Source organism: Gadus chalcogrammus, chromosome 9, assembly GCF_026213295.1.
Source record: "Gadus chalcogrammus isolate NIFS_2021 chromosome 9, NIFS_Gcha_1.0, whole genome shotgun sequence".
Lineage (NCBI taxonomy): Eukaryota > Metazoa > Chordata > Actinopteri > Gadiformes > Gadidae > Gadus > Gadus chalcogrammus.
Window position 1 is genome coordinate 9,931,229 of NC_079420.1, and position 20,426 is coordinate 9,951,654.

General features: G+C 49.5%; 1 protein-coding gene across 1 annotated transcript; it reads left to right on the top strand.

The window, feature by feature from the left end:
- Positions 1-223: 223 nt before the first annotated feature.
- Positions 224-8,893, top strand: tmem86a (transmembrane protein 86A). Its single transcript, XM_056599278.1, has 3 exons — positions 224-343; positions 6,637-6,901; positions 7,616-8,893. The coding sequence occupies exons 1-3, from the start codon at positions 323-325 to the stop codon at positions 8,068-8,070; spliced, it is 741 nt and encodes a 246-aa protein (XP_056455253.1). The 5' UTR covers positions 224-322; the 3' UTR covers positions 8,071-8,893.
- Positions 8,894-20,426: the final 11,533 nt, after the last annotated feature.

The following is a 20,426-nucleotide window of genomic DNA, read 5'->3' on the forward strand; positions in this document are numbered from 1 at the left end:
TTGGCATCGTCTTCATTTATTTTATCTAATATTTATATATTATACAAATATCTTCAAGGGGGGGGCAAAACCTGCAACGCAGGACAACGTAAACACGAGTCACGTCGAGCACTATGGGCGTTCCGGTATCCAGCCCCGCCTCACTCATTTAAATATAATCTCTGATTGGTCAGATATCACCGCCTCGCCCACATTTCTTCCCATTTGTTGTTGTACCGAAGAACAAAAACAATCCGCACACACACTGAGGCTGGATGTAAAAACGAAAGACTGCCACATCCTCCAAGTATTCATTCGTGTCAGTCCCAACCTCAGGTTAAAGATGGTTTCTCCAGTGACGGTGGTGAGTAGCCTGCGCACTCTACCGCTGTGAAGCTGTGATTTTCACCATAAACAACACATGGGTTAAGGGGGGGGGGGGGTCCAATGGTCTAATTCCAATGTGTCTTTACCAGTTTTCTCAATCGAAGTCTTATGTGCCTGTTCTGTATGTACCTGTTTTGTCATTATCTGGCGCTGTCTTGGATGTCAGTGCTTCTTGTGTGTTCAGGGGAAAGAATCCCCATCAATGTTTTTCTAAAAGCAGATGACAGTTTCACATCCTATCTCAGCATTATACTTGATCATCTTGATAAGCCACAATAGCCCCGCTACAACAAAGCCAGGTCGTTCTCTCATCCCCTGGGTACCATGGTCCGTACCGAGACGCTTCGACCGCAGCCGGACAAAAAAAAGGGTCACGTGACTCGTGCATCCATCCATGCGTTCTTGTGCAGCGGATGCGCCAGGAAACCTCCTGGCGGTGTTCTTTATTATCCTCCGTCGCGATTGTACTTTTCTATACAATATGATGCCTACACGCGTAGCCCTGCTGTGATGCATCAGTTTGCATGCACCGGCGCCAGGTATTAGTCCTCCTGTGTGTGTCCACTCAGGGGCGGCCCCAGCACATTTGGCGCTCTAGGCGAGCTTCACTCCTGGCGCTCCCCCCCCCCTCCGCAAATTTTTTTTTTTTTTTAAAAAAATGTTTGTTAATTCCCCACGAAAACTGAATTGCAACCTTGAAAAACTGTTTTGCCCTGTAACTGCATTTCTTTCACATAAACACAACAACGATCGCAACGATGAACAAACATTAATTCAAGAATAAAATCCACGGAGGAAAAAATTGCGCCCCGGATGGCTTTTGCCTCTTCATTTTCTTGATTTCGTTCTTGAAAACACTCTAACCAAACGCCTTATAGTACTAGCATGTTCTGACGAAACCAAGGAGGTAGGTTCCCCTTCCGTTTTCGATTTTTGGCTCATTTTACCCTAATGTTAGATTTATTTTTTTTATGTCAAAATATTGGTTGGAGATATAGAAGGGGCGCAAAAATATGCGCCGGGAGGGAAAAAAAATATAATTGTGTTTTTTCTTTATTTATTTTTAATTTATTTATTTATTTTATTTTATTTTTTTCGGGCGCATTATTATGCGCTCCCCCTCTAGATGGCGCTCTAGGCGGCCGCCTAACCCGCCTGTAGGGAAGGCCGCCCAGTCCACATAATTATTCCACGGTGTGTCGAATGATTCGACACACTGTCCTCATCCTCTCGCTTTGATTGATTGACGGTGTTTGTATCCTATTGCCCTAGTATTGATGGGTTTGATGGTGTTACTTGCCCTGAGCCATACTCTGTATGGACTGGAGAGATGGACCGGTCTTCTGAGGAGGCTAGTTTTGTTATCTAGGTGACAGACCATTTGAGGCTGTTAAGTAATGATGGGCCGGGGAGATTGTGAGACCAGCCCAACAATGTTGAAAGCGATGTTACATTAGGAATTATGATAGTGTGTTAACTTTGACTTCTCACAAGTTTACCGACTTCTTTTTTTACACTAAAGTAATGTATGCATGTAGTGTCCACGTATTCAGGATCTAATTCATGAGGATACGTTTGTGGTATTCCTCCATGTGTGGACATGATGCCAGCAGTGTTGGTACAAAGACTGATAGGCATAAGATACGCATCGCACACACACAGTGTTCACTAGGGGTGGGAATCTCTTGGCACCTCACGATTTGATTCTATTCCGTTTATGAGGTCAACGATTCGTTTATAAAACTATTATTCTCGATGCATCTCGATGCAACAATTTTTTTATATATTTCCATTTCCATCCATGCGTGCATCCATGCGTCATTTTCAAAAATATATATACATCTGAGTTTGCTACTCAGAGTTTGCTAAGCACTTCCTACATTTGTGACGATCATTAAAGACATCAACAGATTAATTAACGTATCTAATATTTTATTAGAGAAAAAGATTTTGTCACAAATATGACTTTCTATGAACAATGCAATAATCAATGCAGCTTGCATTACAACACAATATGGAAGTATGTTTCAGTTTTCTTTTTCTTTCTAATCTTTCTTTTCTATGTCATTAACGATAAAGCTGCTCTTGAATTAGAAGGAGTTCTTGTGTCTGGCTGTGAGTTTGCGTGCATGCTATGCGTAGGCTGAATCGCAATGTGTCAAGACAAATCAGATTGGATACACACTGAAGATAAATTAAATAATTTTAAAATGACTAAAACTATCCTACTCTGGCGAACAGAATGTTGCAGCAGGCGAACAAATTATTTTTTAATTCCGATTATTCATTTATCTGCATCGAGACGAAATCGTTCTAGAGAGAATCGCGATGTATCGAAGAATCGATTATTTTTCTCACCCCTAGTGTTCACCCACTCAGAATTTGAAACCTTAATAGGGTTCATCTTTTTTTAAACTTGTGCCAACAGTCTGTAGGTTATTGCCTTTCCTTTTTAATGTCGGAATCACAGGGTATTACAGTGTATCATTACAGTCTAGCATCATGTGGAGTGTGAGAGGATATATCATGAGTTGAAAAAAATGTAAATTTGATCCAGCATCTTGATATGAATCTTCTTGGAAAACGTGTCTCTGTACACAAGTTTAGCCAACATGAACATCTTTTTGGAAAGCTGGTGTTTAACCTTGTAGGCCTACTGTTTCTCATGTCATGGTTATAATGGGCTAAATAAGTTATTAAGAAGAGTAGAGATGAGGAATGAATGCAGAAGCACTGTCCCTATCCATCCACGTTATTAACCATCATTATATTCTTTATTACGAGTGTAGCAGAGCTACGGTCACAACAGTGTCTGTAGTTAGTGAAACCACTGTTTGTGAAACTGCTCCTGTACACCTGAAAAAACATTCAACAAATGGCGTCTAAACAAGAGATGTTTACTTCCGCCCTAGGGAGGCGGCCAGGGAGAGGATTAAATGTTTTTTTTACTTTCCTATATCATATTTCTATCACTCCGCTCAATGCTAACATGCGACCGACCTTGGACCAAACACATGCTTCAGCTGGAGCTGTAGTTGGCTTGAGGGCCGCTGTGTGAGTCAGCCTCCCTGTGGTCCCATCGCTCCCCCCTTATCCCTGGGACCCAACAACTGGTGTGGTCCTCCTGGCTTCCATAATGGCCTTCGGGCTACTGAGGTTCAATAGAGTTAAATAGAATTAGACTGCATTTATTCAGCGCTTTTCTAACCAGTGGCCACTCAAAGCGCTTTACAATATTGCCCAACATTCACACATTCATGCACACATTCACACGCTGAACTCATCAGGAGCCGGGGATCGAACTAGCAACCTTCCGGTTACCAGCCAACCCGCTCTATCTCTTGAGCCACATGCCGCCCCACATAGCCTGCAGTTCACATGTTGATAAGCTCACTTTCCAAGGTGCTTTTGCCTCACTTGTTTTCTCTTGCATGTACTCTTTGATACAGAATGGTGATAAGCCACATGAATGCCAGTGCGGGCTTGTCATGAAATTGAAAGCACTTTGTAACTTCAAAGTGTTTTGAGTGGCTGCTGGCTAGAACAGTGCGATGTCACTGTAGTCCTTTTGGTATTTTGAGTCAGGGCAAGGTAGGCCGTCCCTGAGACCCGGCGACTGCTCGGCCGTCATTGTCAGGGGGCCGGCACCTTAGCGGGAAACAGAGCACCTCATGGACGCTTCAGGTGGAGCAACATGAAGGCTGACCAGTAGGTCACCACCACTGTGTCCCCATGAACCCTAATTGTATTAATGTGCTCTGGTCCGTTTAACAGACACGTCTATCACATGCTCTTTTATTATTTTGATTTTATTTGTTATATGATGCTCAAGGTAGCAGACAAAGCAAATAACAACAAAATAAGAGACGAACAAATACAGACATTTGACAGACACGTCTGTCAAATGTCCGTATTTGTTCCTTTCTTATTTCGTTGTTATTTGCTCTGTCCGTGATCCTGAGTGACAGCTAGAAAAAGAATGAGGGTGAATGTTTGCTCCAATGAACACATGAAAAACAGTGTAGACCCCCTGCAGGCCGCCCCCTGTTCCTACCTGAACCCTCATTGTGTCGACGTGACGCAAACAAAACAAGCACTGGGGAAGGGAAACGCCACTTCACAAACACAAACATGCACCTCTTGAACCCGCAAAGGCCGTGGGGGGCATCTCTCTCTCTCTCTCTCTCTCCCTCCCTCCCTCCCTCCCTCCCTCCCCTCCCCTCTTCACTTCATTCCTCTCTCTCAATTCAATACAAAATAGCTTTATTTTTAGATAAGTATGTACATGGCCAGAACAGTTGAAGAAGTAAACAAGGAATTGAAGAAGCAGTGGTACTGTTTGTGCTAGGAAAGTAACTACCCCCCCCCCCTCCACCATGTCTAGAAAGACCACTGGTCTCATGCAGGCTGAAAGGTCAGAGTCAGACAGCGTTTCGTTGCCAAGTAAACGCTGCCTTAAGCAATTTGCTGAGGTGTATCGATGCATAAAATACAATACAGGACAAATATATGAAAAATAAAAATATATAGAACCTGCTGTTAGATGTACAAAATATAGCGTGCAGGAGTGCAGAAGTAATAAATGACCTTATATGAGTCAGGTTGTGGGTTGAGTGTACGAAATGCTAAATCATGAACAGAAGCAGCAGGGTCTGCGGCTTTATGAATCAGATCTCTGAGACAAAGTAGGGGCTGTGTCTTGTAGTGGGCGAAAGAGCTGAATGGTTTTACATCAGTGATGTGTGGGCAGTGGGCACTGTACATGCAGGCCACCTGGAGCAGAACTTGGGCGATATGTGAGGATATGAACCTGTCCGGGAGTTCTGCAATAGCCAGTCTGGACACACTCACACCACCACACCTCCACACCATTCACACATAACGCGCACACACACATGCACAAACACACACTCATACACACAAATACTCATTCACTCACCCAGTCAGTCAGTCAGTCAGTCAGTTAAACAGTCATTCAGTCAGTCGGTCAGTCAGTCAGTGACAATCACACACTCATTCACTCACCCAGTCAGTCAGTCAGTCAGTCAGTCAGTCAGTCAGTCAGTCAGTCAGTCAGTCAGTCAGTCAGTCAGTCAGTCAGTCAGTCAGTCAGTCAGTACCTCACTCACTCCCTCACTCACCCTCAAACCTCCACCATGCATCCACATGCGCGGAAGTCACCCACAAACAAGGAACGACCCAAAGATCTGGAAACCCTGAGAGCCAGCACTGTGTTGTATCTCAGCCAGCCCCGCCCCCCCCCCCTCCTAGAGGCCCCATCTGGGCCGTCCAGATGGGCCTCCGAGGTTATTTGGACAGAAAGAGATAGTGAGTTGGACACAGTAGGTGGAGGAGGAAACCGGAGACCTCATTACCCAGGAAAAACACACCCGATCTACACAAGATACGGGACTCATTTCTCCACAGGACAAACAGATCTCCGGTGATGGGAGGCAGAGGGGAGGTCATGGGAGGAGGGCAGGATGAACAGCGAGAGTTAGAGTGGAGAAACACACTCAATATAGGAGGAGATACCACACTGAGGCATGCTATCTGTTTGTTCTTGCCTTTAACAATACAGAACGATATATACAGAGTAGATGAATGATGTAGAATACAATGGGGAACCACAGATATGCAACGATAGTATATTCCACACGATTTACGAGTTCAGACAGAAAAATAAAGTTTGCGTAAAAAGTTAAAGGAAGCAAGTGTGAGCACTTATTGTATATTGTACGTCCCGGCACTTAAAAATAGTACTTAGCATTGTGTAGCATCTTATCCTAGCTATCTCTGTTGTATACAGGGAATGGGTTAACCTAGCAATTGTTAGTGTTGTTGTTTCTATGAACATCCTTACTGTACTGAATGCGTTTTAGAAGTCGCTTTGGATAAATGCGTCTGCTAAAAGCCCTCAATATAAATGTAGATGTAAGTGTTGATCACTCTGTCCGGAGAGATGGCTTGAAATTCAAAACCGGGGAACTGGTTTTGAGACACACACACACACACATCTCACTTACTCATTCACTCACCAGTCAGTCACCCACTCATTCACTCACCCATTCAGTCATTCAGCCATTCAGTCACTCATTCACTCACCCAGTTGGTCAGTCAGTTAGTCACTCAGTCACTCATTCACTCACCAAGTCAGTCAGTCAGTCAGTCAGTCAGTCAGTCAGTCAGTCAGTCAGTCAGTCAGTCAGTCACTCACACTCACTTCAACCTCCACTATACAACTATGTGGCCCTCTTGGCTCCTCTGCAGGTGAAGAGCGAGGGCCCCAAGCTGGTGCCCTTCTTCAAGGCCACCTGCGTGTACTTCGTGCTGTGGCTGCCCTCCTCCAGCCCCTCCTGGTTCAGCGCCCTCATCAAGTGTCTGCCCATCTTCTGCCTCTGGGTCTTCCTCCTGGCCCACGGGTTCAGCTTCCTGCGGGCGAACTCCAACGCCCGTAAGATCCTGGCCGGCCTCATCTTCTCCTCCCTCGGCGACGCGTTCCTCATCTGGCAGGAGCAGGGCTACTTCAGCCACGGTGAGGGTTCGACTCGTCCGGAAATGAACTGCCGTTCATCGCTTACTTTATGCTAGTGACTTTACTTTAAAAAGTTACTTTAAAAAAGTTACTTCACTCTGCAGTAAATTCAGATGTTGTGTTAAAACAGTCCTCATCAAACAATTACTGTGATGTTTCGTGTCGTTTTTACACGACCCAAAGCACCATCCGGGTGCGTGTTATCCATGCTGTGTGACCATGAGCTTCCGGCCCCCGGCATGTGGCTCAGGAGGAAGAGCGGGTGGGCTGGTAACCGAAAGGCTGCTAGGTCGGCCTGACGGCCTCCTAGATGAGTGTCGAGGTGTCTGACGCCTCACCCTAACTGCTCTCGAAGAGCTGGCTGTCGCCTCGCATGGTTGTCAACGCCGTCGGTGTGTGAATGTATTCATGAATGGCTGAATAATAGGCAATATTGTAAAGTGACTTACATTTGCATTTACATGATTAATACACAATGATTAATACACACATTCACACACCGAAGACGGAGTCAACCATGTTGGGAGCAGTTGGGGTGAGGTGTCTCGCTCAAGGACACTTTGACACTCAGGAGGAGCCGGGGATCGAACTAGCAACCTTCCGGTTACCAGTCAACCCGCTCTACCTCCTGAGCTGAGCCGAGCCCGGCCTTGAGTGGCCGCCGGTTAGAACAGCGCGGTATAAAGGCAGTCCGTTTTACCATTTACCTCGCAGGCCTTCTGATGTTCGCCATCACCCACATCCTCTACTCCGCGGCCTTCGGCATGCGGCCGCTGAACCCGGCGGCGGGCCTTCTGACCGGTGGCGTGTCGGCCGTGTCCTACGCCCTGTTGTACCCCTACCTGTCCGGGCCCTTCACCTACCTGGTGGCCGTCTACGTCGCCCTCATCGGCTTCATGGGCTGGCGGGCCATCGCGGGCGTGCGGCTCACCGACGACCTGTGGACGTGGACCCGGCTGTCGGCGTGCCTGGGCGCGGTGCTCTTCATGGCGTCCGACCTCACCATCGCCGTCAACAAGTTCTGCTTCCCCGTGCCGCACTCGCGCGCCATCATCATGGCCACCTACTACGCCGCGCAGATGCTGATCGCCCTGTCCGCCGTGGAGTGCCAGGACGCCGCCAACGCCGCCACAGCCGCACAGGTGGTCCTGGAGAAGAAGAGGATGTGAAAGGTATCGTGTAGTTCCCGTGGCAACAAGACGGAGATGGATAAAGCCCAGCCCGACCCCCCCCCCCCTCACCGACTCAGCCACCTTTTCAGCCCAGTGTTGGGCGTCAGGCTCGGCACCCTGGCAAAAACCCCCCCGAATCCCTCGAAGCGTTTTGCCCCTTTGTTTTTTTACCATGGCAACCGTGTCCATCACAACAGAGCAGACCTCTTCGCCTAGACAACGGTACTGTCCTCATGGTCACAAACCTGGTTACCATGGAGATACGGTAGCCATGGTCACCTGCTTTGAACCGGCAGTACACCAGACATTTGTATCTGTGTTGCGTCAAAAACAGTCAGTGTGTGTGTGTGTGTGTGTGTGTGTGTGTGTGTGTGTGTGTGTGTGTGTGTGTGTGTGTGTGTGTGTGTGTGTGTGTGTGTGTGTGTGTGTGTGTGTGTGTGTGTGTGTGTGTGTGTTTATGAGCACAGAGCATCAGTTTCCCCCTAATCACCCCCATTGCGGTTTAGTTATCTCTTAACGTTACACAGCCAAATTGTGCAATCTCACTTTTTGTGCTTCCCCTCCATGCTCCCACAGTATTCGCTGTGTCACGCTACACGTCACTCCCTACATCACCTTATTAACCAGGTCTCCACACTGGTTGTCTGGCAGTGTTGTCCCTCTTGAGAACTGAACAAGGCTGCTGCTCGAGAGGAACTCCATCACCACAGCCTGTCTCTGCCATCGACGAGTCTCTCCGTTCCCCTTGACGACAACCGCATTGACGCCATGCTGTTCTCAAGGCCCTGTGTGTAAGGAGGAGGAGGTTGTTGAGGGGAAGGACGGGGAGGAGGAGGAGGAGGAGGAGGAGGAGGAGGAGAAGGTGGGGGAGGAGGAGGAAGGAAGAGAAAAAGGAAAAACGGAAAACAGGAAGAATAAGAAAGCATTGCAGAAGCTGAAACCACAGCATTCTTCCACACAGAGCTGTCGTATGTTCAGACTGTCCCCCTTCTCTGTGAGAAATCATTTTCCATTTATGGACTTTGTGTGCCGATATCCCACAATGCACAGCGGTGCAGTGTTGTAAAAGGCAGTTTATTTTTTGCTATTTGATCAATGCCGAAAGAGAAACTCGGCAGACGACTTCTGTTGATAGGAAATGTTGAAAGATGTTCTCTATTCTCAGCCCAATCAGGAAGTGGAACGGCCGAAGTGTACATGCTGATTGGTCACTTGGTGCTGAGCCACCAAAAAAGGCCGTAAGCGTTGAGGGGTGGAAATTGCAGAAATCATGTGTTCATGTGCTCATCGATTGTGGTCGGGTCTTTAAAGCTACACCTACGCGCACACACGCACGCACACACACACACACACACACACACACACACACACACACACACACACACACACACACACACACACACACACACACACACACACACACACACACACACACACACACACACACACACACACACACACACACATACAATCTTACAAACCTGCAAAGCACCTTGACTTTTAAAAGGTTGCTTTGACAGAAACATTATTACACACACCCCCACACACACACACACACACAAATGAAAACAAACTTGTTTTTAATCCTACAAAGCACCTCGTCTTTTAAAAGGTTGCTTGGATTGAGACTTTATCACACACGCACACACACACACACACACACATTTCTACATACACTGTCCTGGGACACCATGACCTTTAAGGGCTGCAACATGGTGATCAGAGCAGTGTTGTGGAAGCCAGGCAGCAGAAACTGGTTTCATGTTAACACAGACTTGTACTCTCCCCCACTCTTCTCCGGAGAGACGCCGTCTGCACTGGAGCTGTGATGACCTTGTGTTCTGTCTGTTGCACGTGTTTGGGTTTCAGAGCATTTCTTTGAGGAAGTGAAACAAGTGGGACATCATGATCAGCAGTCCATCCTAGCAACACGGTTGCTGTGAACGATCGCTGAACCAACTCTGTACAATCCTGTATCTATAACTCTGCCCTGCTGAACAATCTCATGGTACATCTCATGTACAGTACACATTTTGGTAAAAAAAACATTGTTTATTTACTTATTAATACTCACCTATACCATACCTATCAAAGGGACTTACGCTAATATTCAGTGGCACAATGTACTTATGAATACGTATTACTTATTATTATCGATAGCACTGTTGATAACTGATGCTGTGGTGTCTTTGGCCCCGCTGGGAGGAATACTTTAACAGTTTGAGTTGTGTTTGTAATTCTAGGTCATTGACCTGAGGTGCTGTCTGCAGTGCTCTCACACACGGCGTGTTCAAACAGGAACTTCATTCTGCCGGTGAAGCAGAAACTGCGGCATTTTGCAGTGTGGCGGGTCAACCTCTTCGATCCGTAAGGAAGTCCCGTTGCCAAAGGGTCTGTTTTATCAAAATGACTCCTTTTCGTGTCTTGTTTATCATCTGCTTGTACATATCAGCAGAAACTTCAGGCTCAGTCGGTCCAGACTTATGTTGCTGTGTTCTGTGTTCTGCCTGCAGACAGACAGACAGTGTCTGGCGTGAAGGCAAGGCAGCTTTGTCTGGGTGTAATCAGCCGCTGCTGAGGAATCTCCTCGGAACAGACGCTTACATTTGTCAGGAGAAAGAGAAACAACAGTATGTCGCTGTCGGTACAGCAAGGATGTTCATAGGACCCAGTGTCAAGCACTTATAATCATTAGGTTAACCCATTCCCCGTATACGATAGATAGGACAAGATGCTACCCAATGCTAAGTATTATTTTTAAAGCCAAGGACGTACACCATATAATAAGTGCGTACATTAAGTGCCAGGACGCACAACATACAATAAGTGCATATATGTGTGCTATGATGTATTTAGAGGGAGGAAACAGACGCAACGATCGATTAACGGAACTGCAATCGTACTCATCCTTGGGGCGTGGGTTGTTTATGTAAGCACCGCATTCCTGGTCCCAAATATTACATAAAAAACACTTTGCTCCTTCGCTGGTATCCTGCTGCAGGAGGACAGGAGCCCTATAAGGACTCTTTCCTGAAGCCCCCGTCCAGATCTTTGATGATGTCACTGGACTTCCGGACAGCGTTCCATCTTTGGTCCGACGTGGGGCCGTTTCGTCTCCGTCGGTTCTTCCGACGGTTCGGTCAAGAATGATCAATTGATTTAGACCAATGATGTGCATTTAAAGCTAGCACTAGATCGGCTCGATCTAGTCTAGGAATCCTCTCTGTATGAATTATATATAGATTTGATATTCTACATCGACACAAACATTGCCCTGGGAGCCTCTCTCTCTCTCTCTCTCTCTCTCTCTCTCTCTCTCTCTCTCTCTCTCTCTCTCTCTCTCTCTCTCTCTCTCTCTCTCTCTCTCTCTCTCTCTCTCTCTCTCTCTCTCTCTCTCTCTCTCTCTCTCTCTCTCCTCTCTCTCTCTCTCTCTCTCTCTCTCTCTCTCTCTCTCTCTCTCTGTCCGGTCAGCCCGGGTGTTTAGGAGTCAGCCAGAGCAAGCAGCCCAGGTTGTGATGTGTGTGTGTGTGTGTGTGTGTGTGTGTGTGTGTGTGTGTGTGTGTGTGTGTGTTGGGGGGGACGGGGGTTGGAAAAAAAGGGCCTGTGGTTTCATTTAATCCACGGCACAGTTTTGTCTTTTTTTCTGGTTTGGTTTTTCCTGAACCTTTCCCGACATTCTGTTTATATCCCCTTGCTGTGTGCTTATTAACTCGAGGTTGACCTCTGCTTGCTTGTTTCCAGGGGGCTAAAATTAGGACGGGCCGGACATTCTTTATTTTTTACTGCGTTTTAGATTTGAAAAGCCAATCCCCTGATGTCAACCCACATGCACATTGACTTCACAGGGCGTGGCTGGTTCAGTCTCGCTCACCAGGTGTTCTAGGTCCTTACAGTCCGTTACCTGTTAACTACGGCACTTTTTCAGTAGACTTAAGCCAGTCAGTACATGCTCTTTTTAAAATTTTAAAACACACACTCTTGTATGCATTTATAACGAACCACCTTTTTCATTTTCATATATATCCTGAGGAGAGGAGAGATGTCTGCAGGCATGCTCTCGCATTGTGCTGCGTGTCTTCACCGTTGAAGGCTGAGAGAAACGCTGGGGAATGTATTGAACGAGTGTTTTTAGCTTCACGTTGATGGAATCCTTTCATTTCTGAAGTCATAGAATGTATGCGGACAATGCTATCTCTAGATCTTTTAGTGATCTTTAGAGTCTCTTTCCTCAGGCGTGCTCCTGAAATGCATTGATTTCCTGTCACGATGGGCGCCCAAAAATTCTTAAAAGCTCTTCTGAACAAATGAATAAATGCTGGATTTCGATTGAATCTTGTTATCATCTTGCCTTGTCCTTAACTTTTCAATTTAGTGCTCTGGTTTTCACCCATGAATGTAGAGGTCAGACTCTTTCCCTTAGTGAACTTACTACGAATGTGAATCAATGGAAAATAAATGCAAATGCAATGCAACTTCCCCAGTGTGTCTCCTGCTCCATTTTGTACTCCAATTCCTTAAACCACAACAATCCTGAATGTAAATTACTTCCGACGAGGCATTCCTCGACAATCACAATTCAATTTGTTGCTGTGTGGAGGCGATTAAACCGTGCCTTATTTCCTCTGAGAAATCAGTGATATTGTCTTTGTGCTGAGGCTGCGGTGAGGCTGTGGTGAGGCTGTAGTGAGCCCTGGTAGAGCAGAGAGAGGCTGTAGTGAGGCTGTAGTGAGGCTGTAGCGAGGCTGTAGGTAGGCTGTGGTGAGGCTGTAGTGAGGCTGTGGTGAGGCTGTAGTGAGCCCTGGTAGAGCAGAGAGAGGCTGTAGTGAGGCTGTAGTGAGCCCTGGTAGAGCAGAGAGAGGCTGTAGTGAGGCTGTAGTGAGCCCTGGTAGAGCAGAGAGAGGCTGTAGTGAGGCTGTAGTGAGCCCTGGTAGAGCAGAGAGAGGCTGTAGTGAGGCTGTAGTGAGCCCTGGTAGAGCAGAGAGAGGCTGTAGTGAGGCTGTAGTGAGGCTGTAGTGAGGCTGCAGTGAGGCTGCAGTGAGGCTGTAGTGAGCCCTGGTAGAGCAGAGAGAGGCTGTAGTGAGGCTGTAGTGAGGCTGCAGTGAGGCTGTGGTGAGGCTGTGGTGAGGCTGTAGTGAGGCTGTAGTGAGCACTGCAGAGCCTCAAAGGGCAGGGCTGAGTGCTGTGGAAGCCCGTGGCTGTCCGTCGTGCTCCGCCGCTGGGGCAGAGAGCCCTGAGAACAGCCTCCTGCAGCGCTGGGAACACATCCAACCTTCTGCTGCTATTCCTGTCCTGCTTCCTGCCCTGGCCTCGTGTCTGCTTGGCTCTAGTGCACGCATTCACTTTCACACACACACATTTACTGCTATGCACATGCACATACCCACACATACACATGCTTTATAACCCTCAAACCTACAGACACACACACACACACACACACACACACACACACACACACTCCCTAACTCCACTCCTGCACAAACTTGCACTTTTACTATCCACCTGCATGAACACACACATACATACACAATCAATAATTTGCATACACATACACACGCACACATGCTATTTAACTCTCAAACCTACACACACACACTCATTAACTTCCACTTTACGCACCCTTGCACTTTAACTCATCTCCACCATCAAAGACACACAGACACACATAGATACAAACACACACACGTTAATTGTATCTCCTATTCACACACACACACACACACACACACACACACACACACACACACACACACACACACACACACACACACACACACACACACACACACACACACACACACACACACACACACACACGCTCTGCCAGTCCTGTCCCAATGCGTTTCATTCATTGGAAGCCAAGTGTGAGCCCTCAAAGGTCCTCTCTTTCACACTGAGATGAACTGATCAGCGCTCTATACAAGGACAAAGGAAGGAAGGAAGGAAGGAAGGAAGGAAGGAAGGAAGGAAGGAAGGAAGGAAGGAAGGAAGGAAGGAAGGAAGGAAGGATGTGGAGCAGACAATCCTAAACGGAAGTGATCTCATGAAATTATGCAAGCTCCAAACCAGGTGGTGAAAGACAGACAGAAGAACGTCATAGAGATTGGCACACATATATTGACAGACAGATGATCTGATCCGAGTGATCATAAAAGGAAATAGGCTGTGATTAATTTGGTTAGTCACTTATAATGACAGTGAGCGATACCCTACAGAATGACTCACACCTTCCCGCTATCTCCCATTCTGTACTCCATAAGCAGCTTCAGAAACAACTCTGACCCCTGGTGTTCAGCTTCTGTTACCACACACAAAAAAATCACTGCATTTAGAAATTTGGTCGTTTATTTACAAATAAACTATATGCTATAAAAAAAAAATCGATTTTCGTATTATGGAATTAATGTGCATGGATCAGTATGTAGTTCTTCACCAGTGTATGTAGTTCAAAAGTGAATCGCAACACAAACATCTTTACGTCTAAAAGAGGAGGGCTCCTTTACTGAGGTCCCTTTGTGATCCTGTTCTCACCTCGACTCCGTATTTAAACCACGCTCTGTCCACCTTCTCGTCGTCCAGGGCAATGCAGAGCTCAGCAGGGGCGCCCGTGGGACACAAAACATCTGACATGTCGCTCTTCACTGCGAAGAAGCGCTCTGCAGAGCAACGCAGCGATCAATAAACATGCTGATGGATATCTGCACAGCCAACCTCGGGTCATGTTCGATCGATGTCTGCACGAGAAAGGTCACATAGTGATGCACTGAGGCTGTCATTCAATTATTTACTTCCAATTTGAGATAGATGGATCTATAGATATATAGAGAGACAGACAGACAGACAGACAGACAGGGATAAGATTCAGACAAATACAAAGATACACACACAGAAATTGACAGAAAGATGCATAGACACAGAGGGATGCACACACATAGATACACAGACATACACAGATACACACAGACACATACACAGACAGATACAAAAACAGATAAACAGACACACATACACAAATACACAGACAGATTCAAAAACAGACACATATAAACACATACCGTTAGGATTAACAAATGTATGCACAAAGATGTGCATGCAGGGACACACATAAATCCACACGCACACGCACACACGACTGCGTATGCGTGTGTGTGTTTGCTATGTTCCTTCTTTCCTCACCGTTTCGCGGTGGCTCTTACGGCCTACGAGGAGGGTTCTGGTGGCCCTCAGGTCTCCCACGCTGATGTCGTAGCCCCCCGCGTCCCTGGCCTTCACGTCTCTGATCTACAGTGTGTAGGTCAGCCCGTCCTCCGAGAGGGACGGCTCCAACTCCTCGTCTTTCCTCACCCGACACCTGCTGCGTCACAAACAAACCAAGGCTTGAGGGACCCCTCGGTTTATTCAACAGGACATCTTGGATGGAGGTGAAGGCTGGGTTTCACACCTCATGAAAGCATGCAACCTGTGTGCTAGGTCGAAGTCCTTAAAAGGAAATAAACCCCTTTTTATGTGTCATTTGTCGTATTAATCTCAATAAACTGGATCTGTTGCGATGTGCCGAAAATATTTGGTATATTTGAGTCAAAAGGTGACAACATGAATGGAGACTGCACCAGTACAACGTGCATCCGTTGATGTTATTCCAGATAATGATGAAACGTAGCTCCTGACACTGAACTTGTGAATCCCAGCTGTGACTGAGTCCTCGTTTTGGCATTCTATTCGTTTGTACATGCCCAGACTATTCAATTAAGATAAGAATAGTACTTAACTAATCCCAGAGGGGTTATTTGGCATCAGCGGGGATAACAACCTGAATCTTTCTTCCATTGCTCTGCCTGGTTTAAAACCCTAAAGTGTTTGGTTCAAATGGTTCAAACACCATCCAGACAGGAGGTGTTTCAGACTTCTGAGAGACGCTCACTTCAAGAATGACAGTCTGGCGCTCTGTCACTCTGATGGGCTGGAAGTCTGACAGGAGGTTCAGAGGCTTGTCTGCCTGGGAGAGAGAGGGAGAGGGAGATACAGAGAGGTAGAGACAGGGAGGGAGGGAGGGAGGAAGACACAAAGACACATTTAGAGGGAGTGACGGAGTGTGGGAGGGATGAGTGAGGGAGGGAGTGAGGGAGTGTGGGAGGGAGTGAGTGAGGGAACGAAGGAGGGAGGGAGGAGAGGTAAAGGGAGAGATGGAGACACCCAGAAGGCGGAAGGAGTGAGAGAGAGGAAGAGAGGGAGCGATGAGGGAGAGGGAGGGAGGGAGGGAGAGTGCGCGATGGAGGGAGATAGAGTGTGAGAAAATTAGGGTTAGAGATCGGCACATCTTGAGAGACGGTAGGCCTGCTTCTCAGCCACCGCCTACGTTCACCCGTCAATCATGACATGTCCCTTGGTCGATATCGCGTTCCCAACACCACCCTGCTACACACAACCCCTCAACATGAGGGGGTGTTAGAAGATGTCCCTCTCAGGGTGGTCCTCCCCCCTCCAGCAGGGCTGAGGGGGGAGAGAACAGGGAGGCATGGATCCGAGGGGGAGGTGCAACACAGACACACACACACGCACACACACACACACACACACACACACACACACACACACACACACACACACGTGCGCACAATTGCCTGTGAATTAGAAAATGTATGAACAAAGATGTGCATGCAGGGACGCACATAAATCTCCATGCATGCAGGCAGACACACATACACATACACACACACACGCACACACATACACACACACAAATACGCACACACACGCACCAACACTAACAAATGCAAAAACAAAACCAATACACATGTGGCAACATTCCAATATGCACAGGCACACACACACACACACACACACACACACACACACACACTGTGGTGACCCGGCTCAAGGAACAAGAGTCTCGGATTCTCAAACTGCCAACAAGGCACGTTTATTAAGGCCAAACAACGGAAAAAGGGGAATCACCCGTCAATGCAAACTATAACAAACTAAAGAGTCTGGGCTCCGTGAGCCACTGGGGACGCTGTGGTTGTGTCTCACGCGCTGTCCCGGTATCCAGGTGAGGTATTCCTTCCGTGGTCTCCTGTGGTCTTCTCTAGACCGGGTCCCGGGGCAAAGGTCCATCCGGGTAGGGACTCTCGCTCCGCTCTCTGCTCCCACATGGGTCACGTACCTCCTGTCTCAGACTACCTCTCAGCTTCTCTTTTATAGCCCTCACCTGGGTCTGATTGGCCTGGTACACAGGTGTCTCCTGTTGGCGTTGAGTGGGACCTTCTCAAAGCGACCCTTGGCGCCCTCTGGGGGAAAAGGGTGGTAGACAGCACGTATTACCTGCCCTCTGGGCTTCCAGGCCTGCCGTGTCGGGGCCGGGTTGCCACACTCCTCCCCCCTTAGATGTAGCCCCGGGGCACCTCTGACTGCCCAGAGGCATGCGTCCCGACGGGACAGGGCATCAGCATTGGCGTGCTCCCGCCCTGGTCGGTGGTCCACTTTGAAGCGGTAGTCCTGTAGGGCCAGGAACCACCTTGTCACCCTGGCGTTTGTATCCTTGGCGGCGGCCATCCACTTGAGCGGGGCATGGTCCGTCACCAGGGTGAACTCCCGGCCCAGAAGGTAGTACCGCAGCTTGTCTATGGCCCACTTGATGGCCAGGGCCTCCTTCTCCACGGTGGAGTAGTTCCTTTCATTCGGGAGGAGTTTCCTGCTAATGTATGTCACTGGGTGCTCCTCCGCGTCCCGGACCTGCGAGAGGACCGCTCCGAGGCCCACCTCTGAGGCGTCGGAGTGGACTATAAGGGGCAGAGTAAAATCAGGCGTTAATAGTATTGGCTCGGAGCATAGGGCCCGTTTAAGGAGACTGAATGCTCCCTCTGCTGCCTCCGACCAGGTAACGCGGTCCGGCAGGGCCTTCCGGGTCAGGTCATGTAGGGGGCTTGCCAGGGTGGCGAAACTGGGAATGAACCTTTGATAGTACCCTACCAGACCGAGGAAGGACTTGACTTGCTTCTTGGAGGTGGGGCGGGGCCAATCCAGGATGGCCTTCACCTTGGCCTCCTGCGGTCGGACGTTCCCGCGACCGACTCTGTAGCCCAGGTATGAGGCCTCCTCCAAGCCCAGACGGCACTTGGCGGGGTTGGCGGTGAGACCCGCCCTCCTCAGCTCCCCCAGGACCGCTCTTAGGTGTCTCAGGTGGATGTCCCAGCTGGCGCTATGGATGATGATGTCATCAATGTACGCGGCGGCGTAGGCCTGGTGTGACCGCAGGAGACGGTCCATCATGCGCTGGAACGTTGCCGGAGCTCCATGCACCCCGAAGGGGAGCACCGTGTACTGGTATAGTCCTCCGGGGGTCGCGAACGCCGTTTTCTCCCGGGCGGTCTTGCTGAGGGGGACCTGCCAATATCCCTTGGTAAGGTCGAGGGTGGTGAGGTACCGAGCGGGCCCGAGCCGCTCGATGAGTTCGTCAACCCGGGGCATTGGGTACGCGTCGAACTCCGAGACCTCGTTCAGCCTCCTAAAGTCATTGCAGAATCGAAATGATCCATCTGGCTTCGGGACCAGGACGATTGGGCTGGACCAGGCGCTGTGTGACTCCTCGATCACCCGGAGCTGGAGCATTCTCTTGACCTCCTCCCGTATGGCGACCCGACGGGCCTCTGGGACCCGGTAGGGGGGTACGCGTACCGTGACGCCTGCCTCTGTCCGGATGTCGTGTTGAGCGACCGTTGTTCTCCCGGGAAGCTCGGAGAACACGTCCTGGTGTTGCAACACCACGTCATTGAGGTCTTGTTTCTGGCTGGGGCTGAGGTCCTCGCCCATCGGGACCTCCGGTACGCCTTGCCGGGCGACGAGGGCCACGGGGACCGGCACCGGTGGGGTTGTCCCGGCCTTCCACTGCTTCAAGAGGTTGACATGATACAGCTGGGTGGGCTTGCGCCTCCCCGGCTGCCGCACCCGGTAGTTCACCTCCCCCACGCGGTCGATCACCTCATACGGTCCCTGCCACTTGGCCAGGAACTTGCATTCGGCAGTAGGGATGAGAACCAGGACCCACTCCCCCGGCTGGAAGAGACGCAGCTGGGCCCCGCGGTTGTAGGTCCGCGCCTGGGCCTGCTGTGCCTGGTGCAAATGCTCCCGTACTATGGGCCAGACCTGCGCCATTCTCTCCCGTACCTGCTCGACATGGTCCACTAGGGTACGATGGGGGGAGGGTTGGCTCTCCCAGGCTTCTTTAGCCAGATCTAGTAGTCCCCTTGGCCGCCGTCCGTACAGTAGTTCAAAGGGGGAAAACCCTGTCGAGGCCTGGGGTACCTCTCTCACCGCGAAGAGGACGTGAGGGAGGAGCTGGTCCCAGTTCTTTCCGTCTCTCTCCATGGTCTTCTTCAGCATGTGCTTTAAGGTTTTGTTGAACCTTTCCACCAGCCCGTCCGTCTGGGGGTGGTACACTGAAGTCCTCAGCTGCTTCACCTGCAGGAGACTGAGAAGCGCTTTTAGCACACGCGACATAAAACATGACCCTTGGTCTGTTAAAATCTCCCGTGCTATCCCCACCCGACTAAAAAGCAACATTAGCTCCCGGGCTACGGCCTTAGCGGTGGCGGCGCGGAGGGGTAGGGCTTCCGGGTACCGGGTGGCATAGTCAACCATGACTAATATGTATCGGTGTCCCCGGCTGGTCTTGGGGAGAGGGCCCACAATGTCTAGGGCCAGTCGGTCAAAGGGTACCTCAATGATAGGCATCGGTATCAGCGGACTCCGGATCGAGGGTCTCGGGGCCGTCCGCTGGCACTCCGGGCACGCCTGGCAGTACTCCGTAACGTCCTTCTTTATCCCGGGCCAGTAGAACCGGTCTAGGATCCGTTCCCTAGTCTTGTCCATGCCTAAGTGTGCCCCTAGGACGTGTGTGTGGGCCATGAAGAGGACTTTACTGGTGTACGGGCGAGGCACCACCAACTGCTCTACTACTACTCCCGCCCTCTCGGTTACCCTATACAGTAGGCCTGACCTGGTGCAGAAGTGCGGGTACGGTAGGGTACTCACCGAGTCCCTGGCGCGACCGTCATGGGCGACAACGTGGCTCCAGGCGTTTTTCAGGGGGTCATCCTGCAGTTGAGCGGTGGCGAAATGTCCGGGACGGTCCGACCCCCTCCCGGTTGGGGGGAAGTCCGAGAGCTCCGTGAGGGGGGAACTCTCCGTCTCTCCTAACCCGGCAGGTCGCTCCGACGCTGTCAGGGTGTCGGGGGTCCCCGGCGGGTCCAGGCGATGAGTCTCGCCGGGTGGGCGGGCTGGTGTGCCTGGTGGTGTTGGGCCGTCTCTTCCGGTGCCGTCTCCCTCTCCAGATGTCTCAGCTGGGGAGGAGTGTG

What these genes read in the sequence shown, in the direction of transcription:
- tmem86a (XM_056599278.1), top strand. Translation starts at nt 323, where the DNA reads ATGGTTTCTCCAGTGACGGTG. An exon ending in TGGTTTCTCCAGTGACGGTG is followed by an intron (nt 344 to 6,636) that starts GTGAGTAGCCTG and finishes GCTCCTCTGCAG; the next exon opens with GTGAAGAGCGAGGGCCCCAA. An exon ending in GCAGGGCTACTTCAGCCACG is followed by an intron (nt 6,902 to 7,615) that starts GTGAGGGTTCGA and finishes TTTACCTCGCAG; the next exon opens with GCCTTCTGATGTTCGCCATC.